Source organism: Symphodus melops, assembly GCF_947650265.1.
Source record: "Symphodus melops genome assembly, chromosome: 13".
Taxonomy (NCBI): Eukaryota; Metazoa; Chordata; class Actinopteri; order Labriformes; family Labridae; genus Symphodus; species Symphodus melops.
Window position 1 is genome coordinate 1,191,173 of NC_136703.1, and position 26,940 is coordinate 1,218,112.

The 26,940-nt window shown below is 48.0% G+C and overlaps 2 protein-coding genes and 1 long non-coding RNA gene across 6 annotated transcripts; 1 reads left to right on the forward strand and 2 right to left on the reverse strand.

The window, feature by feature from the left end:
* Positions 1-597: 597 nt before the first annotated feature.
* plod1a (procollagen-lysine, 2-oxoglutarate 5-dioxygenase 1a) lies at positions 598-16,991 on the reverse strand. Of its 4 annotated transcripts, XM_079358496.1 has the most exons (20): positions 16,724-16,991; positions 13,748-13,839; positions 13,500-13,633; positions 12,103-12,266; positions 11,019-11,131; positions 9,241-9,304; positions 8,424-8,521; positions 7,271-7,372; positions 7,030-7,161; positions 6,820-6,941; positions 6,588-6,692; positions 6,360-6,485; positions 6,144-6,285; positions 5,891-6,004; positions 5,215-5,280; positions 5,022-5,126; positions 4,799-4,945; positions 3,306-3,431; positions 2,930-3,055; positions 598-1,254 (listed from the first exon to the last, which is right to left on the reverse strand). In XM_079358496.1, the coding sequence occupies exons 1-20, from the start codon at positions 16,812-16,814 to the stop codon at positions 1,099-1,101; spliced, it is 2,325 nt and encodes a 774-aa protein (XP_079214622.1). In that variant the 5' UTR covers positions 16,815-16,991; the 3' UTR covers positions 598-1,098. The 4 variants fall into 4 exon arrangements, with proteins under 4 accessions (XP_079214622.1, XP_079214624.1, XP_079214623.1 ...); XM_079358498.1 differs by lacking the exon at positions 2,930-3,055 and having other exon boundaries at positions 16,724-16,990; XM_079358497.1 differs by lacking the exon at positions 3,306-3,431 and having other exon boundaries at positions 16,724-16,989.
* Positions 16,992-18,798: 1,807 nt separating this feature from the next.
* On the forward strand, positions 18,799-25,242 carry kiaa2013 (KIAA2013 ortholog). The gene is made up of 3 exons (XM_079358501.1): positions 18,799-20,165; positions 21,136-21,989; positions 23,312-25,242. Exons 1-3 carry the CDS (start codon positions 19,217-19,219, stop codon positions 23,360-23,362), a joined length of 1,854 nt encoding a protein of 617 aa, XP_079214627.1. The 5' UTR covers positions 18,799-19,216; the 3' UTR covers positions 23,363-25,242.
* Positions 25,243-25,567: 325 nt separating this feature from the next.
* LOC306834270 lies at positions 25,568-26,909 on the reverse strand. Its single transcript, XR_013780464.1, has 2 exons — positions 26,104-26,909; positions 25,568-26,069 (listed from the first exon to the last, which is right to left on the reverse strand). It is a non-coding gene; the product is annotated as an uncharacterized lncRNA (long non-coding RNA).
* Positions 26,910-26,940: the final 31 nt, after the last annotated feature.

Below are 26,940 nucleotides of genomic sequence, written 5' to 3' on the forward strand. Positions count from 1 at the left end.
TTTGACTGAAATCTGAAGTTTGTTTCTCCGATCTTTGAAAGACTTTAAACATCTCCTCCTGTTAGTGACTTTTTTACATCAGCTCTTCCAGCTAGGATAGCTTATTACCAAAATAAAATAAATAGACTGGTCACAAACAGCTTTCAGCTGTTGTAGGACGAACTCCTCCGTAACACAGCACAGGATGAGAACGATGACCGGAGGAAGAAAAGGCAGTGACGGGCTCAGGACCCACCGCCCACCCCGGCCAAGCATCCTTCTCCCCGTCCGGTCCCTGGATGATAAAATGGATGACCTAAGGGGTCGGGTAAAATACCAAGAGGGACTGTAACATCTGCCTGACGGAGACATGGCTCACTCCAGTTGTGCCGGATCAAGCCATCGGACTCGCTCTCCTTGTTTCGCCAAGGATAGGACTCTCTCTGTATGAGCACGTGACAAAAAACAAATCTTGATTCTTCTGCTCCATGTGTGACCAGACGTCTTTCTGAGATTCATCAACCTTTTCAACTGCACCCGGCGAAATTAAAAGTACACCCACCTCTTTAGGCCCCTCCCCCCCTCGTCATGACCTCGTGGTAACAGGACACACTTGAGTGGGTTTCACTGTTTTATTCAAGTTGTGATGAAATCAGTGTTTTATAACTTCAAGAAGAAACATCTGCGTGAGTGTGAAGCACGTTAATAATCTCAGTGAACAAAAAAAACATCTGAGACGAAGTGAGCTCTGAAATCTCACGAAGCACCAACATTTAAAATGAGTTTCTGTTTTTTATCACATAAAATACACAATAATAAATAAGAGACTTTGGAGCGTTACTGAAGCAGACGGGAAGTTTGGAGTATTTGAAGTCTTTCATGAATATTTCCTGTTTAAAAAAAAAAAAATCTAAGCTGAACTCCTGAAGATTTCCTGAGAGAAGTCCAGCTCAAGGCACAACAGGGACACACACACACACACACACTCCAGACCAAACAGGAGCCTTCAGGATGATCCAACAAACTCAGACAGACCATGAAGCTGTGAAGAGTCCCTGTGAGTCTGCGTGGATCCTGGTCTGGTGGTGTGTGTGTGTGTGGCGGGGTCTTTGGGGGTTTTCATGGATCCACAAAGGACACCGCGATGTAGCGCACGCCGGCAGTGGTGGGCAGGCCTTCGTGGTAGTGGGTGAGGCGACCCGGGTGCATCAGAGCCCAGCCTTTACGGGGGGCCGAGATGGAGCAGTCGTAACGGAGGAACCTGCAGCCCCCGCCCTGCAGAGACAACACGACACATCAGGATCCGACACCAGGGGGCGCTGTGATGCTGGTCTCAATCTGTGCGTCTTAACTGGTCTAGACTCAGGAGGCTTACTGTTTAAATTACTGATTATTTCTGTGGATGTTTATAGAAATATAGTATAATAAGAGGGACACGCCCCCTGAAAATAAACACTTATAATGAATTATAGGAACAGCTGTTTCTAAGCAGTGGACTAACGTCTGATTGGTCCACGTTATTGACGATGCAGGGAAACAACACGGATGCAACAATCATAAAAAAAAAGGCTCCTGGCTTCATGCAGAGAGAAGACAGACTCACAAACAAAGAGAGGACACGAATGGAAGAAAGTTTGAAACACCAGAGGATGGATGTGTTCATGCCAGGAACATGATGGCGTTCAGTTTTTAATGATGACAGTCTGACTTCATGCGTTCTCTGGACTTCAATCTTCTCCGTGCTGATCGCCTGGGATTTTCTATGCAGACTAGTGTTGTGTAGTCAAGACCACAATGACCTAGACCAAGACATTCACGAGACCAGGGGGCTCCTAGACCGAGACAAGACCAAGACCACCACTGAAAAATCCTCCTCCTGTGTGCAGGGGGGCGTGTCGCTCACTCAGACCGGAACACCGGGAAGGATGTGGCCATAACCCCGGATCAAAATCAAATTATAGCTAAATTACAATTATTTGTTCTGGTCTTGATTTAAAACCTGTAATCTGCTCCGGCTGGAAGCTTCCTCGTGCTCTCTAATCTCTCAGCTGCATCTTGTCCTAACTAAGTCCTTGTTCAGACTTCCAGACCGCGTCCACACTGATCTTACAAAAGTCAGATTTGAAGGTTTGAAATGTTTTTTTTCTGTCAGATTTGAAGAGACGCGTTCGGGAGCTGCAGATTAGATTTCAAAATTGTGCAAATACACGTTTTTATTCCCACTCTGCTGTGCAGTGATTGGCTGGGAAGCTGAATCAAACGTGACCTCCAGGAGGCTGCACCCATTTGGCTGGCTGCAGTTCAGGTCATAAGCTCCGCCCCTTTCATGTTAACAGACGGAGCATGGGTCAAATTACAAAATCAGAATACACGTTGAATACATTTTTCTGTCGTTATAGTTCTTTGATATCTACATTCTTTAAGGGTTTTAATGTTATGATCCTGCAGTAAGAAGAAACGTAACGAACACTAACACGAGGATCATTGAACCTCACATAAACGTGAGTCGGCTTCAGCAGAACCCGCGTGAGCGACCTTTGACCTTTGACCTTTTAGCAGAGCGTCAAACGTGTATCTAAATTGGCAGAATCGGCGTGACGTATGCCAGCTTTTCCAACAGATCCCAAAATGTCTGCGCCTGTCGCGGGGGGGATTTTGGTTTCACCTGCGTACATGAGGCGCGTCGTCCATCTGCATACACAGTCCATGGTTGGGTTTTTTTAAGATGCTCTACATTTTAGTCGAGGAGTTGTAACACGTTGCACCACGTTGTGCTCCAAGGAAGCCAAATCAGACGCATCCTCCAGGAGGTCGCTGTTTGTGCCCCGAGTGTCAGCGGTGCAAGAAACGAAACGAGTGTGGACACGTGTGATCACAGTTCAGTCTGAACAAAGTCCTGTCGTAACCACAGACGACCTGTTGGAAAGGTCTGATCTCTACAAACACTCACCTGGTAGTCATTGCCCACTCCATTGAGTGCAATGTTTATAGTGAATGTGGAGGCGTCGTGGTGCGGTCTCAAAGACGGCTGCTCGTCTGGCTTATACCTAACTACAAAGGCCAAGTCAAACTGAGCCTGCAAACACAGACAGAAAGGAGTCATGCAAGCATTCGCACAGAGACTGCTCGTCTGCCTCAGAGAGCCTGTGTGTGTGTGTGTGTGTGTGTGTGTGTGTGTTCACATGAACGCCCCCTCACTGCTCCTGCTCTTAAAGAAGAAAGCATGATCCCGTGTTAAGTTCATCCAGAGAGGGAGCAGAGAAGAAGAGAGAGCGAGAGGTGGACATCACCTGCATCATCACCACCGTCACCTCCTCCTCATTTACCTGGTAGTCAACGCCTTTGCTGTTGAGAGCAATGTTAATAGTGAATGTGGAGGCGTCGTGGTGAGGTGTGAGCAGCGGCTGCTCGTCAGGTTTGTACCTCACCACGAAGTTCAGAGGAGTCTGGCACTGATGAGAGAACACATGTGGATCAGAGGGGACAAGAGGAGGCAGCAGCAGCAGCAGCAGCAGCACGGGAACCAGGGGGCGAGGGCTGCTGCTTAACGCCACTTCCTGTTAGCCTGCACGCTATTCAGTTAGCTCACAACACGTCAAAGATAATGCAGAATATGTTCACAGTCAAATTAACAGCAGCTGTCATTCAAACATAGATTATAAATAAACCTGCAGTCTTTCAGTGGCCACTAGGGGGCGACAAAACACGGTTAAAACTGTCACATAATGACTCATCACAGGATGAAACTCAGATTAACACGATCTTCAGCAAACTCCACTCTGCGGAAACATCTGGAGACAGCTGCAGTAAGATTACAGAGGGTCATTATTATTTTAGGATGCTAAACATGCACATGAGGGTTTTCTTACTTCCTTTAACTTCCTGCTGCTTCCAGCTCAAATAATCTGGATCATTTAAAGAAACGACATCTGAACGACACGCTGCTGCAGCAGCTCCTCCCTCCGTCCCTTCGTCCCTCTGTCCCTCCCTCCCTTCGTCCCTCCCTCCCTCCGTCCCTTCGTCCCTCCCTCCGTCCGTCCCTCCCTCCCTTCGTCCCTCCCTCCCTCCGTCCCTTCGTCCCTCCCTCCCTCCGTCCGTCCCTCCGTCCCTCTGTCCCTCCCTCCCTTCATCCCTCTGTCCCTCCCTCCGTCCCTCCCTCCCTCCCTCCCTTCATCCCTCTGTCCCTCCCTCCGTCCCTTCGTCCCTCCCTCCGTCCGTCCCTTCGTCCCTCTGTCCCTCCCTCCGTCCCTTCGTCCCTCCCTCCCTCCTTCCCTTCGTCCCTCCCTCCGTCCGTCCCTCCGTCCATCCCTCCCTTCCTCCTTCCCTACTTCCCTCCGTCCCTTCGTCCCTCTGTCCCTCCCTCCCTCCCTCCCTCCGTCCGTCCCTCCGTCCGTCCCTCCCTCCCTCCCTCCTTCCCTCCGTCCCTTCGTCCCTCTGTCCCTCCCTCCCTCCGTCCCTCTGTCCCTCCCTCCCTCCCTCTGTCCCTCCCTCCGTCCCTTCGTCCCTCCCTCCGTCCGTCCCTCCCTCCCTCCTTCTCTCCGTCCCTCCCTCCCTCCCTCCCTCTGTCCCTCCCTCCTTCCCTTCGTCCCTCCCTCCGTCCGTCCCTCCGTCCCTTCGTCCCTCTGTCCCTCCCTCCCTCCGTCCCTCTGTCCCTCCCTCCCTCCCTCCTTCTCTCCGTCCGTCCGTCCCTCCCTCCCTCCTTCCCTCCTTCCCTCTGTCCCTCCGTCCATCCGTCAGTCCCTCCTTCCCTCCTTCCCTCCGTCCGTCCCTCCCTCCCTCCTTCCCTCCGTCCCTCCCTCCCCGTGTCCATGGATCTTACCTTAGTGTAATATCCGGGGTACATTTTCTCTGTCACGGGAGCGATGAACTCGAGTAAGAACTTGTGCCATTCCTTCTCGAAGTTGATTTGGTTCATGTGGATGTCGATGGTGGGGACGTTCTCGTAGCCTCCCTGGATCCTCGTGTCCTGAAGACAAACAGGAAGTGATCCCGTTAAGAAAATACCAAACACACTCTTTGTTCTCATGAAGAAGAGAACGTACCGTGTTCCCTCCTCCGGACCACTTCCCAAAGTGCTCCATCTCTTCAACGATGTGGTCACAGGCGACTTCGGAGAAAATGGGGAACCAGTAGACATCGGGACACGGCTGAGGACGGACGAAGACACGTTGATCAGAGGGAGGGAGAAGTTCTGGGACAGGACGCGTCAGACGGCGTGACGGCGTTTGTACTCACAGTTTCTATCAGTTTGTCTTTCATCATGTGTGTGTAGTTCTCATGGATGTATCGATCCTGCCAGTCCTGCAACACACACACACACACACACACACACACACACACACACACACACACACACACACACACACACACACACACACACACACACACACACACACACACACACACACACACACACACACACACACACACACACACACACACACACACACACACACACACACACACACACACACTTATTACACACTCACTGCACAAGCTGCAGTTTTGCACTTCAATGATGTTTCTTTAGAGACGTTTTTGGATGAGAGAGAGAGAGAGAGAGAGAGACAGAGAGAGAGAGAGAGAGAGAGAGACAGAGAGAGAGAGACAGAGAGAGAGAGAGAGAGAGAGAGAGAGAGACAGAGAGAGAAAGAAAGAGAGAGAGAGACAGAGAGACAGAGAGAGAGAGAGAGAGAGACAGAGAGACAGAGAGAGAGAGAGAGAGAGACAGAGAGAGAGAGAGAGAGTGGGGGCCGACATGCAGCCAAGGAGGGTTCGATTCCAACCCATGAGGACTGCAGCCTCTGTACACGAGCTGCACAACACAACCGCTTAGCTATCGGGCCAATGATGAGAAAAGTCTCCTGCCCGTGAGCGGAGCGTGAACAGTGATGTGACTTGTTGTTCTCACCACGGGGTTCTCAAAGATCTGCCACAGGTCGTTATGAAGATGCTCCGTCTTGTAGTTCTCTGTGGACAGGATGCGACCAAACGTGTGCATGTTGGTCACGTGCATGAAGACACCCTGAAACAACAACAAGGGTCAGATTCAAAGTTTAAATAAAGGAAGTATGATACACAAACATCTGGACTCAAAGAGTCACAAAAAGGAGGATGAAGAGTTAATAGAAGCAGCGAGCGGCGTCCTGGAGTCTGTGACTGACCTGGCTGCGGATGTTAGAGCAGAACGCCATGTCAGGGTCTAATGTTTGGGAGGTGAACAGCTCGTAGTCCGTGAGCTCCGAGCGCAGGATGTCAGCTGTCACCAGGTAGAGGCTGGACACGTACGGGACGTTCCACACGCCTCTGAATTAGAAAACACGTTAGAGGTCGTTTACAGACGAGACGCCGCGTGGAGACGGTTTCTGTTTCTGACTCACACTCTGCGTCCTTGAACGATGTCCACGTAGTCCTCGGCGCGGGCGTAGTATCCCTCCGCACTCAGAGCGCCCCAGAAGTTACTCCACAGGCGACCTGCTCGGGTTATCATGGGCGCCACGATGGGGCTGAGGGACAATCAGAGAGGACAGGAGGAGAAGGGTTCAAGGTCGTTTCAGGGTCACGAGCAGAAAGGAGCCTCTCTCTCCGTGGTCGTGTTTTTCACTCACAGGTTTTGTTCGATGAGAATCTTCAGCGTGTTCTCGTTCTTTAAAACCACTTCGACGTCCAGGCTGAAGAAGTAGTCGCAGTCTTTGTTCTGTCTGCACGCGTCGCTGAAAGACACCAGAGACGACCGGTCACTGACCATCGGAGGACGTGGCGTCCAGCTCGACTCGAGTCGAAGGACAAAAAAAACAACCTTCATGCTGATGTGAAAATAACTCGACTCTTTTGACTCACAAGCCCAGGTTTCTGGCCTCGGCGCCGTCGATCGCTTCGTCTGGCCCGATGACCTTCACGTCCTGATACAGACTCCCATGATCCTTCAGGAAAGCGCTGACCTGAGGCAGGTGATGAGCCTCCTAAAGAAGCGTGGAAGTAAAGAACCCTCAGTTAGCTCTGAATACGGGACAAACGTGAAAATGAAAAAGTGTGAAGCCTCTTCTAAACCTGGCAGTGGATGAAGAGTCTGAGTCGGTCCTTTGGATACTGGAGCTTCAGGAGGCGTTCAAAAAACACGGAGACGAAAGGAGTCGGCTGCTGGATGAAGACGCCGATGACCACCAGCGGGTACTCGCTCTCCTGACAAACAACGAGTATGACATCGTGACGTCAGATACGAACAGAAAACGAGCGCGTGGCGAGCTGTTCTCAGTGTGCATGGAGTGAAAGTGCGGTGAACTGGCGAGACCTTCAGGGCTGTAAGTGGGCGGAGCTCCTCGTGGCACACCGTGCAGCCCGTCTCAAACGTCCAGGTGTTCGGGATGTAGTTCCCCAGGTAGTTGATCTGAAGCTGGAAAACAAACGTGTGAGTGTGGAGCAGGGTCGAGACGACGAAGACGACAAAAGACGACAAAGATTCAAAAGCAAGAAGGAGTCTGATTGGACGGTTGATCGATTCAATCATTGGTTCCCGACACGCCTGTTCCATCCTGTTACACTCTTCGTATCGTTTGTCCATAAGAACATCAGAATAAATTATCCTTAATCTTTGTTTTAAGTCAGGTAATGTCATCTAAAGGGAAAAGGACAGCGTGGCATTAGCCTCGTGGCTAACGTGCTCGCCGCATGTCCAGAGGTTGTAGCAGGCGGCGACCGACCTGAGGTCATTCCCTCCCTGACTTCCTAATATATATATATATATATATATATATATATATATATATATATATATATATATATATATATATCATGTATTATGTCTATCCTCTGTCCTGTCTCTCTCTAATAAAGGCACAAAAAGATCTAAACTAAACGAAAAAGGATTTCTGTTTCTGACGATGGAAACGTTTGAACTCTTCTGATGGATTCAAAATGTCCGAAGTTTTAATTTATTGCTTCCAGCTCAAATAATCTGGATCATTTAAAGAAACGACATCTGAACGACACGCTGCTGCAGCAGCTCCTCCCTCCGTCCCTCCGTCCCTCCCTTCGTCCCTCTGTCCCTCCGTCCCTCCCTCTGTCCCTCCGTCCATCCCTCCCTTCCTCCGTCCCTCCCTCCCTTCGTCCCTCTGTCCCTCCCTCCGTCCCTCCCTCCGTCTGTCCCTTCGTCCCTCCCTCCCTCCGTCCGTCCCTTCGTCCCTCCCTCCCTCCGTCCCTCCCTCCGTCCCTCCCTCCCTCCCTCTGTCCCTCCGTCCCTCCCTCCATCTGTCCCTTCGTCCCTCCCTCCCTCCGTCCGTCCCTTCGTCCCTCCCTCCCTCCGTCCGTCCCTTCGTCCCTCCCTCCGTCCGTCCCTCCCTTCGTCCCTCCCTCCCTCCCTCCGTCCGTCCGTCCGTCCCTCTGTCCCTCCCTCCATCCCTCCCTCTGTCCCTCCGTCCCTTCGTCCCTCCCTCCATCCGTCTTACCTTTGTTGGGCCGTTGCCGTGAATGATGACAGGCAGCGTGTCATAGAGGACGTTTCTGGCTCGAACTCGTCCGTCCTCAAACTTCAGCACCACCTCGTCTGAAAACACACACACACACACACACACACACACAGTGACAGGTTCATCAGACCGTGCCCAGGAGCGGGACAGTGATGTGAGCGGCGTGGACACAAACTGTAATCTGCTCTTTTTTGACGAGGCTGCAGCAGAGGATCCATGAATGTCTGGACTCTCGAGCTTTGACACTTCCGTCTCACAAATTCCTTCCTCCGCCTCGGAGGGGAAAAATGCAGCACAGTGCAGAGAGTTCAGCTCAAGTCTAAACGTGCAGCCCGCCTGGAAATCTAAAACCCCCGTGAGGTCTGACTTCACTGCGAGAGAGCCGTGACGACGAAAAGCAAGAAGCTACAGACTCGTGTGCAGAAGCTTCGCTCGTTGTCGCGGCAACAGGAGGACTGCTGCAAAACAGCATGAGACGGGGGGGTCTTCAGCAGAGTTCATCGGGTTTTTTTTAATGGAGACTTTGAAAAGTCTTCAGCATGTCGGAGAGACAACGAACATTTTAACAGGAGAGAGACGAACACGATAAAAGGAGAGACGGCCTCCAAGGTGATGTTTATAAAAGGAGGCACTTAACATTTCTGACATAGCAGAATCAGCAGAGGGTAACGTGTGTGTGTGTGTGTGTGTTTGTTTACGCCTGTGTGTGAGTGTGTGTGTTTGCACATGTGTGTGTGTGTCTTCATGAAGCTCTCTCACTGAACTGAAACCGAACTGGATTCACTCGTTCACTCACCGAGGGCTCCGTGAAGGTTCTGGAACAATCTGCATTTGGTGTCCAGTGTGATATTTATGGACTTCTGAAACATGGAAATATATTCAAGTTATTAGATTCAGTCTCATTATTGATCATTATTGATCGTAAATCACACCAATAATGTCATTTAATTCATTTGCTTAAAAAACAAGCTGCATCTGCACACGCTGAACAGATTTCATCCTCTGCAGGTCACAGAATGAGCGAGATCTAAAACATCCAGATAATCAGGGAGTATGTTCTCAAACAGCTTTTATACACAAGGAGGAGGAGCCATGTAAACACAGCTCTGACAACAACACAGCCAGCAGGACTCCAGCTTCTCCCTCACTGGAGACAGTCAGGACTCACACACACATTCACACACAGAGAGAGAGAGACTGGAGTTATGAGATACTGATGAGAAACATGTCGGACACTTTCCCTCCCGTACTCTGAAGGTCGCCTCTTCCTGGTTTGTTTTGAACTTCACAGAGACTCTTTTTATGCTCCTATAAATGTCTCTGTCTGCTAACATGCAGCTAACGTGCAGCTAACGTGCAGCTACCGTGCAGCTAATGTGCAGCTAACGTGCAGCTAATGAGCAGCTAACGTGCAGCTAATGTGCAGCGAACGTGCAGCTAATATGCAGCTAACATGCAGCTAATGTGCAGCTAACATGCAGCTAATGAGCAGCTAATGTGCAGCTAGCATGCAGCTAATGTACAGCTACCGTGCAGCTAATATGCAGCTAACATGCAGCTAATGTGCAGCTAACATGCAGCTAATGAGCAGCTAATGTGCAGCTAGCATGCAGCTAATGTGCAGCTACCGTGCAGCTAATATGCAGCTAACATGCAGCTAATGTGCAGCTAACATGCAGCTAATGAGCAGCTAACGGGCAGCTAGCATGCAGCTAATGAGCAGCTAACGTGCAGCTAACATGCAGCTAACGTGCAGTTTATGTTGTTGTTTGGTGTTTGCTTGTCGTTGTGGTTTTATGTTAACTTGTATTAATGAGACCTGCCAACCTGTCGAGGGCTTACAGGGTGAAGTCAGTCCACTGTTTACACGAGAGCGTGGAAGTTTTCTTCATGTGATGTAATATGACGCTTTTTGCATCACATGAAGAAAACTTTCAAGCAAAGAAAAACATATTTTTCTCATCTCAGGGCAAAATGAGGGCTGGATTCACGACCATTCAACACTACTACCATGTTTCTAAGGATACACAGCTTCATGTAAATGGGTGAAGTATCCCTTTTAATTACATGAATCCATAAACTTACACTCACAGAGACAAGAACATGTGCTTCATATATACAATGACAGCTGCACCATGTGACATCTTCACCAGGTGTAAGTGAGACTTCTCCTCCGTTTAAAGGTGAACATCAGTGACACCTGTTTGTTGTTAACCATTAAACTGCCTGCTCGTGTGGAAATGAAAGCCTGACAGGAACAGCAGGGAGTACACCTACTGAGCTACTGGAAGACTTTTAATGTGAAACATGTGTACAGGAAGTGCTGACTTTACATTACGGCAGCTTCAGAGAGAAGCAAAGGGACATAATTAATGATTCTGTTTGTAATAAACCTGCAAAAATAGGAATCTAAAAAACGGGTTCTCTCTGAGAAAACTATTTAAGAGGACGTCGAACAAAATTCAGTTTGTTGTTTTGTTTTTGGACGTTTTCATCTGGTTATTTCTGTTTTTAATGAAAGTTTTTTCTTGGTTTTAACCGAAGCAGAGATCAGTGCAGGGTTACTCATCGTACTCTTTTTGCAGGGTCGATGTAAATCTTGGTGAAGAACAGCTGGTCACTGTCGTCGGCTTTTCCCGTCCAATCAGAAACCATCTCTTTGATGTTGGGAAGGTAGCCAATAAAACCTGAGAACAAAAAGAAAAGAAACAGGAAAAAGGAAGAACGTGAACCTTCCTGTTATTTCCACATTGATGCAGATAAACTGGGTGATGTCGTCTGTGCATTCAAACGTGAGAGAAAAGTCTTTTACGGCTCGTTTCTGACTGCTGCTGTTTCTCTGCTGTAAAAACGAGACGGGCACGCTGCTTCCTGCAAACATCTGGCACGTCATTAAAGAGTCGGAGCGTGCGGCCACATCAGCAGCTCGTGAACTCTGAAGTGTTTAGAGGAGAAGCAAGCACAGCTGAAGACTAAGGCGGCTTGTTGTGAGGATGGTGTAAACAGGAAGTGGAGCCTGTTAGATGAACTTCATATCTTTAAGAGTTAATCGCACGTTTGATTATTTCACATGTAAACATAAAAACTGTGATGCTTTTATTTTGGATCTTTACCTGCTGTTTCAATTTAACCCTGCTTTTATTTTGAAATAAAGTAAGGACCTTTTATTAGATGTAAGGTCACGACATGAACTTAACCTCAGAAAGAGGAACTGGTAAGGGGTAAAAAAAAAAATCAGCTTCCCGCTCGCCCGCTCACTCTCTCTCTCTCTCTCCTCTTCCTCTCAGTATCAAACAGGCCAGAGACGAGCTAACTGGCTGCTTTGTGGCTGAAGGCTGCTGTGTGAAATAGTGCCGTAAAGACATGAGACAAGAGACGCCTTGCTAACTGTTGTGAAGTTACACATCAACCTTTAAAACCAGTGTTTACAGGTGGAGAGCGTCTGAAGGACGTCTGAAGTGTTGTTCCACTCTCTCACTATGTGCACGACAGCGTCTTTTATTCGGACGTCTGCAGCTCTCAGCTATTTATGCTTTTTTTTTTTTTTTATTGTGCACGGTGTGTTTCTATTGTTGGCCCGTTTCTCTCTTCCTCTGTACTCTCTGACCCCCCCCCCCCCCCCCCCCCCCCCCCCCCCGCTCTGGACGGAGCGCCGTACCTCCCGATCCCAGGAACCTGTTGCCCTCCCTGACGTGCGGGTGTTTGTCCTCCAGGTGTCTGTCGGGCCAGATCAGGGACTCGGACGAGAACACCACCCTGTGTCTGGTCTGCTGGAACTTCTTGAGCAGCTCTTTGGGTCCCGAGGAGAAAACCACATCGTAACTGTGTCGAGAGAGAGAGTGAAAATAGAAATGCTTAAGTGCAGCGTGTGAAGCCAGTGACATGGTTCAGTCCAATGAAAGGCTTGGATTTATAAGATGCCAGCGTTCTTTATTCGGAGAGTAAACTTGCCAGTGGTTGTGTTTACTGCCAAAACAGGAAATGCAAACTCTCTGTTGAGTTCAGTCTCTTAAAGATGTTCTCACTTTTTATAAACACCTTAAAGATTGCACAAAAGATTCAGGACATAACAAAAGGTTAAACATGTTTGTGTTTACTTCCTCGTGCAGGTGTTCAGATCAGTGTTTATTTTACCGGAAGACAAAGACATTTTAACGAACAATAAAGAATCATATCGTCATGGACAGATCGGCACTTTCTTTACCTCTCGAGGAGACGAAGAAACAAATCCACTGATTTCACCAATGACCTTGGAGAAGCCTGTCCCTGATACGGTGTCTAAATTCTGTAAGTCTTTATGCCCATGTTAAAAACATCATGTCGCACAGTCATGATGCTCGTAGATAACTTCACTCGCTCATTAGACGTTTGTGATGTTTCATCATCTCAGACCTTAATCCTGATTAACTGATTAATGCTGACAGCACTAATTTAAATCTGCATTTCATTCTGATATTAAGGGGCTGCATGGCGGTCCAGTGGTAAGCTCTGTCCCCTCACAGTGAGGAGGTTGCTGGTTTGAATCCCGGTTGAAACAGGAGGCTCCCTGTGTGTCGTCTGCATGTGTGTGTTTTTCTCTCCAGCTTCCTCCCTCAGTCCGAAGACATGCTGGGGAGGTTTATTTGCCCGTCGGTGTGCATGTGAGTGTGTCTGTCAGCCCTGTGATTGACAGGGGACCAGTCCAGGGTGTAACCCCGCCTCCAGCCCCCCCCCACGGCCCCGAACGGGAAAAGTGTTCAAGATGATGGACGGATGGTTTACATGTTTTTGAGCGTCTTCTTCCCTGCACTTAATAAAGATTATTTCTGGAACCATTGTGCTCCAAAGCTGCAAAGACTTGTTGACTTAACCTGCACGGACAAGAGCGCAACTATGCAACAGCAACAATGACAACAATAGCAGCTGACATGTTCATGCAAAACGAATGAAGGGGAACAATGGTCGCCTGGAAGACGGGGAGAAAAAAAAAATCTGTTGTGTTTGGAAGAAGTTCAAGAGGACTCCTGCGAGTTACTCTGGGAATCTCCCTCCACAGGTGTGGTGTCGACTCTCTACCTGTCGATGAAGAGGATGATTTTGTCTTCAGTCTTCATCTCCTCCAGAGCGTCTTTCAGGAGTTGAACTTTCTGACCTCCACCCGGAGCCGTCATGTAGTCGCCTCCTTTCCATGTCTGACCGCGCCCGAGGACCTGAAAACACACAACACCTCACCTGTCAAGTCTGACTTTATTCTAAGTGCACACGCAATGATGCAAAGTTATGACTTCTGTCAGCAGAGAGGAACTCGCTGCAGGGCGTCTTACCTTCACAGTGTAGTTAAAATGTTTCGCAGACCTCAAGAATCGCTTGAAGCCGCCCGTCTCTTTCGTCGCAACTGTCAGGACGAGAAGTTTCTCTGCAGGACACAAAGTCAGACAGGAATTTAGGAGAGATGAAACTGTAGGAAGAATCTGTCTTCTTCGTCTTCTTCAGCCTGAAGCGTTAAAAGAGTCTGAATGTGCTGACGGGTGAACATGATGGACGACGTATCTGAGAAGTGTGAGCTTCAAGGCCGCAACGTTTAAGACGTCAAGAAAATGAACGAGCTGCAGGATGAAATAAAAAGCGGCTCACTTTTAAAGGTGCAAATAAAACAAGAGCTGTGACGTCAGACATACTGGATCATAGATGAGTAAAATAAGACTTTTCATGGGTTCAGAGACTCGCTGATATTTGTGGAATGATTTAAGGCCCTAAAACGACCAACAAGAGAATATTTAAAAGTTACTGTTGAAGTGAGAAACACGCCCACTGCACACAAGGTGACCGTCTTTTAAAGATATTTATGGTCTTGTCTCGGTCTCGGAGCTCTCTGGTCTCAGGTGTGTCTTGGTCTCGGATCTCTCTGGTCTCAGGTGTGTCTCGGTCTCGGAGCACTCTGGTCTCAGGTGTGTCTCGGTCTCGGATCTCTCTGGTCTCAGGTGTGTCTTGGTCTCGGATCTCTCTGGTCTCAGATGTGTCTCGGTCTCTGAGCTCTCTGGTCTCAGGTGTGTCTCGGTCTCGGAGCTCTCTGGTCTCAGGTGTGTCTCGGTCTCGGAGCTCTCTGGTCTCAGGAGTGTCTCGGTCTCGGATCTCTCTGGTCTCAGGTGTGTCTCGGTCTCAGTTATTGTGGTCTTGGCTCCAACACTACACCCGGCCCTGAAGCCTCGTTTCCACCAAGCGGTCCGGCTCAGTTTAGTTCGGTATGGCACCAAAATAAGGGATCCGTATGGTCCTACTTTTTCGGTATCCTTCTGTTGGAGTTCTAAGGGTACTGATCCGACTCTTTTGTTAACTGTGTCCCTTTCTTCTTCTTCTTGAACTTCATTAATAGCGGGCTACACTGTGTTGGGCTGCTGTGATGTGACACTATTTAGTAGCTGACGCTGCGATCACCATCTGGCTTACCAAATAAACGAATCAATGGTTGTGGAAACCATCTCAAGAGCAGGGTTTACCGAACTGAACCAAACTGTACAGAACCAAATCGGATCGCTTGGTGGAAACGGGGCGTTAAAGCCTCTGACTGTTCTCCTCTGTCGCCCCCTAGTGGTGAAACAAACTCCATTCAATCTGCAGAGTCCCTTTGCACCTTTAAGAAAAAGCTAAAGACCCGGCTCTTTATAAACACCTCCGACCTTCATGATGATAGTTGCTGACTAGAACTCTCGAGAGAAGCTGTTGATGACGACAAACAAACTTTAATGAAAAAGTTTTAGCTCTGCTGAATGATTTAAGGACTCTTTGAGTTCTGAGCTCTGTCGCTGACGTCATGTTTCCTCTTCCATTACAGACTGGCTCAAGCTACCTGCATTCATTTCCAGAACATTCCTGAAAGAGTCTGCAGTGGAAATTACTTTTTCATAAAACCTGGGAGGAAATTTCTCCTCAAAAAAACTCCACTTTAAAAAAAACCTCACAGCCGATTTATGAGACAGTCGGGGCAGATTTAGAGGAACGACAGAGAAGTACACAGTGATGGATGGAAGTTAGATTGTTATATAACTAATGTAAGAGGTCATCATGCATAACAAACATACAGTGTGTTATTGAATAACAACACTGATGATGCAGGTGTGTGTTAAAGCTTTAATGCTTGCAAAAGTGAAGATTTCAAATCATATATTTTCATCATTTATTTTAAATTTTAAAGTCACAGATTTGATGCTTTCTGTCTTCAGTTCCTGCCATGAGACAGACCTCAACAAAGTCCCACTGATGGGTCATAAAAGTCCCCCCCCCCTTTGCAAACAACCCCCCAACAAACAATCTGAAGTGGACACTGACACACACACACACACACACACACACACACACACACACACACACACACACACACACACACACACACACACACACACACACACACACACACACACACACACACACACACACACACACACACACACCTGTCTTTGTCAGCTGCTGTTGTTAACAGACTCACTTTTAAATGTCTGTATTTCACTTTTTAAGGAGACATTTCTGTCTCTGATGGGACAGACTGTAAAGAGTCTCTCTCTCTGCGTATCCTGCTTTCTCATTGTTAATCTGCAGATGAATATATACTATATATATATATATATATATATATATATATATATATATATATATAGTGGCGTTAAAGTGACATTATTTGGCTCTGTGATCAGAAATACAAACTTCGGTTTTACAGGCTTCTTGAACAGATGTGTTTGTTCTACTGTTGTTACAGACATTATTGTAACTCGTTAAGAAAGTCTGCAAAGTAAAGTTTAAACTCCACATGTTGATTTACAAGAACAAAACAGTCCTTATAGTTGTAACCTTCATTTATAATGTTGAGATCATTTATTGTAAATGTTAGAGAGCGGACAGCCGTCCACGTCAGCGGCATGGAGGTCCTCCTCTGCAGCAGCTTCCTCCCTCATGAGGGGAGACTCCTCTCTTAGTCTCAGGTTCTCATGAGTCTCATTAACAACCTTAGAAAGGACAGTAATGTGTTTAACTCACTTTGCTGGTTTGTAAAACATCCGGCTTCCTCTAAAGCATGCATGAACAAATCTCAGCTTTTCTCTGACTCTGTCTCTGTCGTTCAAACACACAGCGGCGCTGACTGTGTGGACTGGAATGTTCTGCAGACACGGAGGAGGTTTCATTGAGTCCAGATCCCCGTTAACGGACTCGATCTAACACCGGGATCATTTCCGACAACATGTGGAGGCAACATGGTGTCTGTGGTTAAAGTTAGGCGACACACAGACAGACAGAGAGAGTTCACTTACTTTCTGGGATCCGCTGCTCTGCACAGTTTGTCTCGGAGAAAAGTTCACAGACTAAAACCCCGAAAAACAACAGGAAGGTCCAGAGTCTCATTTTTGCAGAGCTGAAATCCTCCAAAGGGTCCCGGTTCAGGTTCAGACCGATCTGTGCAAACTGTGAGCCACAAAGTCGAGAGAAGATTTCACAGAGCTGCGTTAACTCTGCATACACCCCCACCTCTCTCTCTCTCTCTCTCTCTGTCTCTCTCTCTCTCTGTCTCTCTCTCTCTCTCTGTCTCTCTCTTCCTCGCCTCTCTCTCTCTCTCTCTCTCTCTCTCTCCCTCTCTTCTCTCTCCTCTCTCTCTCTCTCTCTCTCTCTCTCTCTCTCTCTCCCTCTCTTCCTCTCCTCTCTCTCTCTCTCTCTCTGTCTCTCTCTTCCTCGCCTCTCTCTCTCTCTCTCTCTCTCTCCCTCTCTTCCTCTCCTCGCCTCTCTCTCTCCCTCTCTCTCTCTCTCTCTCTGTCTCTCTCTTCCTCGCCTCTCTCTCTCTCTCTCTCTCTCTCCCTCTCTTCCTCTCTCTCTCTCTCTCTCTCTCTCTCTTCCTCGCCTCTCTCTCTCTCTCTCTCTTCCTCTCCTCTCTCTCTCTCTCTCTCTCTCTCTCTTCTCTTCCTCGCCTCTCTCTCTCTCTCTCTCTCTCTCTCTCTTCCTCGCCTCTCTCTCTCTCTCTCTCTCTCTTCCTCGCCTCTCTCTCTCTCTCTCTCTCTCTCTCTCTCTCTCTCTCTCTCTTAAACAACAAACCGTGTTTGTCCTAAACAGCAGAACAGCTGCGGTTCATTAATGACCTCCTAAAATCAATATTGGTAAAAAAAATTAAAAAAGTAAATAAATAAAAATAATGTTATTTTTCTGATTTTGGTCAAGATTTTGGTTTTTTTTAAACTTCATGTATCTGCACCGCCCACTTCCACAATGTGGAAAAAAAGAGATCCAGCTGTTCTGTGGACATGAAAACCTGCACGTAGCCTGAATCACAGTTTATTACATACAACACTGTTTAGTACGCTTCGGTAATGTTGTATATATATATATATATATATATATATATATATATATATATATATATATATATATATATATATATATATATATATGCAGTGTCCTCTCTAATGTGATTTAGTTGAAATGTACTCTATTATCCTATTTTGTACTAAATTATGAAATGCTGCACATTTACATACACTGTAAAACATGATATGTTAGGTGGACTTTGTAACTTGTTTAAGGTGCTTGAAAAGTTTTAAAGCGCCCCCACACGGCTGTTTTGGACGCCCCTGGGTTTGCCAGATATGAGAGCAGTTATCAGGTGAACAGGTGTTGCAGCGATGGAAGCGGGCAGTGGAACTGCTTCAGATAGAAGTGATTGTACCCGAGCTAAAAAGCCTCTGCATGTTTCTAATAAGCTCCAGCAGCAGAAAGCTGCTCAAACTAGGATCAATGTTGGAGATGCTTTTGAAACATGGAGAGAGGTTAGAGGCAGCTCTCTTTAGTGTTTTGAACAGGGACTGCAGTAGACTACCCATTTTCATATCAGAGTTACATATTAATCCTTTAAAGAGGACATATTTCTCAAACAGCGCCCCCTGTGGTCTAAATGAAACATCTGAGCTTTGGTCCAAATATAACATGAATGAAGCAGCAGAGGAGGTTTGTGACCCTGCAGAAACCAGCTCTCTCGGAACACTCTGTTTTGGTGTATGTGTCTCTTTAAATGCAATAAGCCCCGCCCCCTGAGTTTCCCCCGTAGACAACACTCCTTCATTAGTGAGAATAAAAATGATGGACCTGCGCTAAAGTTTAGCTCTAGTCTGGAAGTGGAGTTCATGGGTGGAGATAGCAGGGGAGGGGAGTTTTTATTACCAGAATCCAACTTGTGACATCACAAACTGAGAAAGTTAGAAACAGAGCATTTCTCTCTGTGTTGTCAGACTCCTGCAGAGCACAAACAAATGACTGGATGGATTTATTTCACATGTTATGGGTCTGTAGAAACTCAGGTTACCAAAATAAATGTTAAAAAACAGTGAAGAAGAGGATTTTTCATAATAAGTCCCCTTTAAAGTATTGATTTGGAAGTATCCGACGAGCACTTGAACGCAGCATTTAAAGGCGTTTGAATTTACGACACTTCCGGTCACTGACCTGCCGTCATTCGCTACGACAGTTGTGACAAACCAGAAGTGTGAACCTGCTGGCTGCTGAGTTATTTCGAGGGACAGCTGAAGTTTTATGAACCTGAAGGTAAACACATGAACAGAACCGACGGAGGTCCGGGTCGCACGCGCCCACAATGAGAGAAACAACGACTCACTTCCGGCTGCTTCCGTTCACGACACTGGCTACCTAGCTAAGCTAACTTAGCCAGGAGCTCGCGACGGCAGTTTGCAGAAGTGTCCTCCGGGAAAGATGCTCTGAAGCCGGGAGGAGTTTGTCATCGTGTTCGGACTCTTTGTAAACACAACATGTGGCTGCAACAGAGACTCAAGGGACTTCCGGGTTTGTTGTCGAGCAGCTGGGCGAGGAGGCTCCTGATTGGTCTGCTCATCTTCCTCATCTTCTACTGGTACCTGGGGGCAGAGCGCAGGTGGAGGTGGTTCAGCGGGGCGGCCATGCCGGGCGGGGCGGCCGGACAGTGCCTGCTGGCTGAGATCCACAGGTGGAAGTCTCTGGTGGATCGAGGGGAGGGGGTCTACAGCACACCTCAGGACCAGCTGGACACACCTTTCGTGTCAGGTAACGGCCACATAATGATCGACATCGACTCTAACAGGCTGTGGGTGGCTTCTTCCTCGCTGCCCGGGTCGGCGCCCGTGCATCAGACTGACTTCTCCCCCCGGGTTGGCGTACACCTGGAGGGGAAGCGGGCCGAGGTCCAGGCCACCATGCTGGGGTTCAGGAAGGGAGCCGTGCTGTCAGTCCGCTGTGCCTCCCTGCAGTCCTCCCGGGACTGCGTCACCGTCAGAGAGGAGTTCATCGCACACAGGAGCAGACCCAACGTGTACCTGCAGAGGATCCACATCAACAACCCGTCCGACAGACCCGCCTCCCTGGACGTCTCCTCCGAGAGCCCGTCCTCCGGGAGCAAGTTCTCCTCCGGCGTGGAGAAACTGGAAGACAAAGACGTCGTCCTCGCCTCCAGCCGGGTCCCCGTGGAGAACAACCGCATGCTGCTGGTGGTGGTGGTATCCAAGAAGCTGAACAGCAGGATTCAGGTCCCGGCTAAGTCCGAGTACAAGGACAACATCGTGTCGGTGGTTTGGACCTCGGAGCCCATCGAGTCCTCCAAGCTGGAGGAGACCTTCAGCTCGCTCAGAGAAGGAGCCAAGAAGGAGCTGGGGGAGCTGCTGAGGACCAGCGTGGAAGAGCTAGTCCAAGACCACCAGCAGGCCTGGATGGACCTCTTCATCTCCGGTGAGTTAGGACTGTAGTCCGCTCGTTCAGAAACAGAAGAGCTGTTCCTTTATAATGTAAGCTCCTAAAACGTCTTCAACAAACTGACCGGGACTCGTCTGAATACTTAAATCAAACCCATGTGGTCTCGTCTGGGTTTTTATGATTTTATGATACGAACAGAAAGAGAAGAAGATGTTTGAGGGAAACAAAAAACACAAACTCTGAACGGTGCAAAAAAAAAAAAAGTCAACAAAGTTTCTGTTTGAGTTTTAAAAAGTGCAAAGTAACACAGAACAGCTGGGAGCAAATCCTGCTGAACGCTGCAGTGAGTCATGTGACCTGTTTGTTTGTTTGTTTGTTCACGCTGACCGAAGGTCGGCGTTCGCTCGTGTCCGTGAGTTTTATTCATGGTGTGATTCAAGCAGTCGAAGAGGAGCGTCAGCAGCTGACTGTATTTAAATTTGTTATCGAGCTCCTTCTTCTTCTCTTTTTCTTTACATGTGTCTCGAGTCATCACACACACACACACACACACACACACACACCGTGTCAGAGCCTTTCCTGAATTTCCCTCGGGATCAATAAAGTATCTATCTATCTAGAGCAGCAACAAGTGAACCAGTCCTTCACATCTCACAGTGACCCTGTCAGGTTTCTGTGTGAGTCCGACTGGTTCTGATTCTTGTCTCTCTGTGGACGCAGCTCGCCGGCTGATCTCTGACGTGTGTCTGAAGTTGAACAGGAAGTTGGACTCACAATGCTCCCTTTGTACGAGCTCTCCGGCTCCGTGCATAATCCTCTCAGAGTGGAAATGTAACTTTCAGCCGGGCCTTTGAAACATGCAGAATTTAAACGCTGAACGACAGCGAGTCGAGCTGAGAGCCTGAAAGTGATGAAGTGGAAGCGAGCCGGGTTTCCAGCTCTAAAGACGAGCGTCAACGTAAACGCTGATCATGTGACGTGTTTGTTTGTTTGTTTGTTGCTTCAGGTGTAGAAATGAGGAAGATCACAGACTCGCACACGCCGTCGAGCCGCACAGTGAACACCACGCTCTACTACATCCTGTCCTCCACCGCCGCTCCTCTGCTGGATCGACGGCTGAGCGGCGACGAGCGCGGTCGACTCGAGTCCAGCCTCAACTACGCCGACCACTGCTTCAGCGGCCACGCCACCATGCACGCAGAGAACCTGTGGCCGGAGCGGGTCAGCAGCGCCGCTCAGATCCTGCAGCTGGTCACGCTGTGGACTCTGACTCTGCAGAAGAGAGGCTGTAAGGTGCTGGTGGCGGCCGGCGCTCACGGAGCCATGCAGGGCATGGTGCTCAGCTTCGGCGGCCTCCAGTTCACGGAGAACCACCTTCAGTTTCAGGCGGATCCCGACGTGCTGCACAACAGCTACGCCCTGAGGGGGATCCACTACAACCAGGACCTGATCAACCTGGCGGTCCTGCTGGACACGGACGGGAAGCCGTTCCTGCACGTGTCCGTGAAGCAGCAGGAGAAGCCGGTGAAGCTGTACGCCTGCGAGGCCGGCTGCCTCAACGAGCCGGTGGAGCTGACCTCGGAGGTCAAAGGTCACACCTTCCCCGTGATGGTGACGCAGCCCATCACGCCGTTGCTCTACATCTCCACGGACCTGCGCCACCTGCAGGACCTCCGCCACACCCTGCACCTTAAGGCCATCCTGGCCCACGAGGAGCACATGGCCAACAGGTACCCGGGCCTGCCGTTCCTCTTCTGGTTCAGCGTGGCCTCGCTCATCACCCTCTTCCACCTTTTCCTCTTCAAGCTCATTTACAACGAGTACTGCGGCCCCGGGGCCAAGCCGCTCTTCAGGAGTAAGGTATAAAAACTGCGCCACGAAACTGGAAGCAAAAAAAGAAACTGCAAACTGACCTTTTTTTTTTTTTTTTTAAATGTGTGTGTGGTGGCAAAGATTTCTCTCTCTCTCTCTCTCTCTCTCTCTCTCTGGTTGGTGTCTCTTCGGGCGTTCATCTTCTCTCTGAGTTTCCCATCTCACCTGGTTTCATGTTTCGGAGTGGGTTTGCACAAACAGGTGTTTGTTTTGTTTTCCTGTTGTGTTGAGAGAATTCCTGAAGTTTCCTCGGAGAGACTTGAGAGCGATGAAGCAGCAGTCCGGTCGTCGCCTTAATTCACCAGCTGGAGACGTTTAACCGCCTGATCTCCGGGTCACGCCACGTTGATCACAGCGGAGGGAAAAGAAAGCACAAGAGTGAAAACGTCCTCCGTCGTCCTCTCTCACATTGTTGCAGTGATTTATTACAAATCACAGAATTATTGGAGGAATTCAGTCGATTTCCTCAAAACGCAGAATTCTCTTTTCAGATTAAAAGTCCGTCTCTGTGGACGTCACGTCGGATTTTATTTTTTCCCCTCAAAGTTATTGTAAAGTGTTCTCACTGATCAGCACGCCGTGGTGGAAGCGGCGCTGAAAGGAGAGTCAGACCGTTCGTCCGTTGATCGACCCCTCGCGCTGAAATCTTTTCTTAATTGCTTAAAACAGATTTTAACACACGACTGACAGAAACGAGCTTTTTTACTTTCTCTCTCCGATGGACGTTTCAAAACCTCAGACCGCATCGATCTTACGTGCTCTACATCCTGTAGACAGAAACGGTGCTCCTCGCCCAGCGGTCGTGGGTTCGATTCCCACTCTCTCCTCCAAACACTTCCTGTTTCTCTTCATGTCTCCGATCCAAAAAGTCAAAAATAACCCCTAAAAAAACTTCAGAGAGGCCGATTTATAAAAAGCTTTTGATTTGAAGATGAGAGCGAGGGTTTGGTTTGAAACGCTGCGATCGTTGTGTTTGAGGCCAAATCCCCCTTCAGCCGACACGTTGTAAAAGGTGAATGATAGTGAGAGGATGAGAAGGAGGTGCTGCAGGTTAAACACTCGCCTGATGGTCAGCATGGACTGTGTGCTCGCTCTGCAACAACTCTCTGCTCCTTTTTCTTTTCCTGCGTTTTGATGATGTTTTATATCAAATCACTCAATTAAATTAAGAAGAAAAAAATCACTGGGTTGGCTTCGACTCTTTACTCTGGTCCTCAGCATGGCACTGTGGGTGTTTCCATCTCTCCTGTGGGGGGGGGGGGGGGGGGGGTAAGGCAGCTCTTTCTAACCCTCCGCTCTGACTCCACCAGGTCGCCGGCAAACATGACGATGGTTGCTGTGACGTCAAGATCGCAGCTTGAGCTCTGTGCAAACACTCAACATGTGGTCGTGTTTCTGCTTGAGCTTCGGCAGCATGGCAAACTAACATAAGAGGGGGGAGGGAGTGTGTTTGCTTAACGACATCTACAGACAAGTTTTACATCAAATAAATCAGCTGTGATTAGATGTGAAGATATGAAGGTTCAAACAGTAGAAGATAACATCCTGCAGCTTAATTTAACATGTTAAAGGTCACATGACCTCCTCCTCTTCAGGTCGAATCAGTGTCCTCGCTCCTCTTCATCATGTGTGTGAAGTGTGTTGTTGTAAATCCACTCTGATCCTGTATTTGATCATGTCTATAAACCCCTCTATTTCAGCCCTGCTCAGAACAGGCTGTTTCTGTGTCTGTAGCTTTAAATATGTAAATGAGCTGTGTCTGGCCACGCCCCCTCTCTGGAAGGGCTCGGGTGTACTCGCTGCTTTCTGGCTCCATGTCCTATTGTTTACGGTGAGAAGGCAGACTCAGAGGGCAGAACAAACACCTAGCTGTGGGAGTGTCAACCACCTGGGGGAGGGGCTACTGCCCTTTGTGATGTCATGAAGGGGAGGGGCTACTGCCCTTTGTGATGTCATGAGGGGAAAAACTCCAAACGGCCTGTTTGAGCACACATGATCTGAGACGTGGAGCAGGCAGAAGACGGAGAGGATGGACTTGCAGAATGTGACCTTTAAAGTTTGTTTTAGTTAATAATCAAATCAGATTTATTTGAAGGTCCGATTCAGAAAAGATTCAACATCAAATAAATGTTCTGTATTTCAGATTCTCATGGTCGGATGTTTGAGCTGTGATTTAAAGAATTGCACAGACTGAAGGATGATTACTAAATATGTCTAAACTTTATGTGACGTCTTAAAAGCTTTCCTGGCTCGATGTTAAAGTCTCTCCTCCTCCCTTCCTTTCTCTCGGCTCGTCGCTTCAGCTGCTGCAACTTTAGAGGAGAAAAGTTAAACGCAGCGAGCCGATCTGACGAGCGATTTCCTTTCAGTGATATTTCTTCACAGAGGCCTTCAGGGACGTTGGACAGAATCACGCTCGTGATCACACTTCTCTCCTGCAGCCGTACTCACTCTTCCATTAACAGTCCTTTGACACCAGGAAACAACTTTTTATAGCAATAAAAGTAAAGATGCAGATATTAGTAAAATCAGGGCTGATATAGCTGTGATTGTTTTATCTCAGACTCCCACAATGCAACATTTTCTGCAACCAGTGCATCGATGAATCCATCTGTAAAAGTTTTGATGAGCTAGATTTACGCTAAATTGCTAGTTTGCTACGTACGGTGGCTGTGAAGGTCAAATTTTTCATGAGAATAAAAAATACTTCATAGATGCCAAAAACATAAAACTTTGAGTAAAATTATTTCCTGAAAAAATTTCCTGAAAAAATTTTTTTAGTCGGAGGCGGAGGTGTAACGTGGGACGATGTGATCGACTTCAGAGGACGGACGGTTTCATGGTGAGCGGAAAAAGAAAAGCCGTCGGCTGGTGAAATGTTTTCGATGTTTCATGAAGATACTTTTTCCATTTTGTAAAATGTTTTTTGGATTCTGGTGAAAATGTTTTTAGCGATCATGAAATGTGTTGGTCTGACCTTCAGGGCCACCGTAGAAACACTAAAGATCTGAACCAATCAGAGGCTGAGTTTGGGTGTTAATCGTGTGTGAAGGTCAAACTGGATAAATCGGGTTCACGTTGCTTTGAGTGTGTGTTTACCTGTTCTTCCACATCCACTGTTAATATAGATTTAAGTTAATTTATTGAGCTTTTTGCAATCAGATGTCCTTGAATAGTTTGTGGTCATGAAGTTTGATTTATTCTTTTCATTGGGGAAAAATAAATGACTGATTTGTGATTACACCGTCTGAGAGTTCATGGTTTTTTTTTCTTCCATGGAGACATTTAGACTTTGATGTTAACCAGTTTAAAAAGCGGCATCATTTTCAGAATGATTCTCTTGTTTATCTTTGTCATAAAAACCCATTAAAGGAGCGGTATGTGACTCTGCCCCCCTAGTGTTTAAAATGGGTACTGCAGTCTAAACTCTAATCATCACAGAGAGCTGTTTGTTGTTGACCTGATAACTGCTCTCATATCTGGCAAACCGAGGTGTGTGTGTGTGTGTGTGCGTGTGTGCGTGCGTGCGTGCGTGTGTGCGTGTGTGCGAGCAGTAAGAGTCGATGAAATCATCAAAAGGTTTATTTTTTTTACAGTGTAAAAAATGGTTTTCTTGCCTTTAAAAAACCGATGACATCATTGTTGACGTAAACAGACGGCGAGCTTCTTGTTGAACAGAGTCTGTAAAAAGGAGAGCGAACATGTCGGCGTCTCTGAGGGGAAGAGAGGGCGGCTCAGTTTGTGTGGCGATCAATGAGAACCTGAAGTTTTCATATCAAGTAGAAAAATAGACTTTTGGTTTTGTTTTGTTCCCGTGGCTCAAAGAGGCGTCCGCTCGGACACGTTTCAGAAGCACTTTGGAACACGCTCTAAACTCAATGCAGTGGTTACCATGGTTACCGAGGGTCAATTTAAACACAGCGCTGTGTAAATGTAGCTGACGGTAGTTTCCTGCTAATAATCGATCGGTGTGTTTTGTCTTTGTTGCTTTTCGTCGTCGTCTCTCGACTTCACTGTGAACGACGACTTGAGCTGAATAAATAATGATCAGATGGAGACGTTTCACACCTCACAGTACAACGACTTCTGTCTCCAGGTGAACTCTCCTGATGATATCCTGCTGCCTTCTCTCAGTCGGCTCGCTCTGACTCTCTGCAGGAGAACGACGCTCCTCCTGCAGCTGTCAGCAGGTTTCTGCAGATGTGAACGCTCCATAAGGCACTGTGACATCACAGACTGGGACGCCACACGGTTTCTTGGGTTCCTGTTGATGTGACATCAAACTGATAACTTCCGATGACGCAGCATTTTCTTTTAAAGTCCGACCTCTCAGCAGAGACGTTCAGACGCAGGATTATAAATCAGAACTTTAGATTTCCTGCATCAGAAAAAACTTCTCAAGGTTTCAACACTCAAACATCCAAACCATGAAAATGATCAATAGGGCCGGTTTTGGCTCTGAAGATTATCAAAGGCAGGGTTGGTGATCAAGTTCTCCGTCGCAGACATCAGCTCATCTCTTCATCGTGTAGAAACGACATCGTCTCGTCTCACTCAGCGGTAATTAAACTCTCAGTATAAACTCAGTCATCAGTGACGAGCAGGGAGACAGGGAGGCGTGTGATTGGTTCATCAGAGAGCAGGGAGACAGGGAGGCTGTGATTGGTTCATCAGAGAGCAGGGAGGCTGTGATTGGTTCATCAGAGAGCAGGGAGACAGAGAGGCTGTGATTGGTTCATCAGAGAGCAGGGAGACAGGGAGGCTGTGATTGGTTCATCAGAGAGCAGGGAGGCTGTGATTGGTTCATCAGAGAGCAGGGAGACAGGGAGGCTGTGATTGGTTCATCAGAGAGCAGGGAGACAGGGAGGCCTGTGATTGGTTCATCAGATTGGTACCTCGTGGCAGACATTAGTTTTTACAGACTTACAAACTGATTGAT

Excerpts from the sequence above, each read along its gene's own strand:
- plod1a (XM_079358496.1), bottom strand. The coding sequence starts at position 16,814 with ATGAGACTCTGGACCTTCCTGTTGTTTTTCGGGGTTTTAGTCTGTGAA. Across the intron at positions 6,286-6,359 it reads ATCGTTCAAGGACGCAGAGT|AGGCGTGTGGAACGTCCCGT; the intron begins GTGAGTCAGAAA and ends TTTCTAATTCAG. Across the intron at positions 3,432-4,798 it reads ACCCCGGATATTACACTAAG|TGCCAGACTCCTCTGAACTT; the intron begins GTAAGATCCATG and ends TTCTCTCATCAG.
- kiaa2013 (XM_079358501.1), top strand. The coding sequence starts at position 19,217 with ATGTGGCTGCAACAGAGACTCAAGGGACTTCCGGGTTTGTTGTCGAGC. Across the intron at positions 20,166-21,135 it reads GATGGACCTCTTCATCTCCG|GTGTAGAAATGAGGAAGATC; the intron begins GTGAGTTAGGAC and ends TTGTTGCTTCAG. Across the intron at positions 21,990-23,311 it reads AGCCGCTCTTCAGGAGTAAG|GTCGCCGGCAAACATGACGA; the intron begins GTATAAAAACTG and ends TGACTCCACCAG.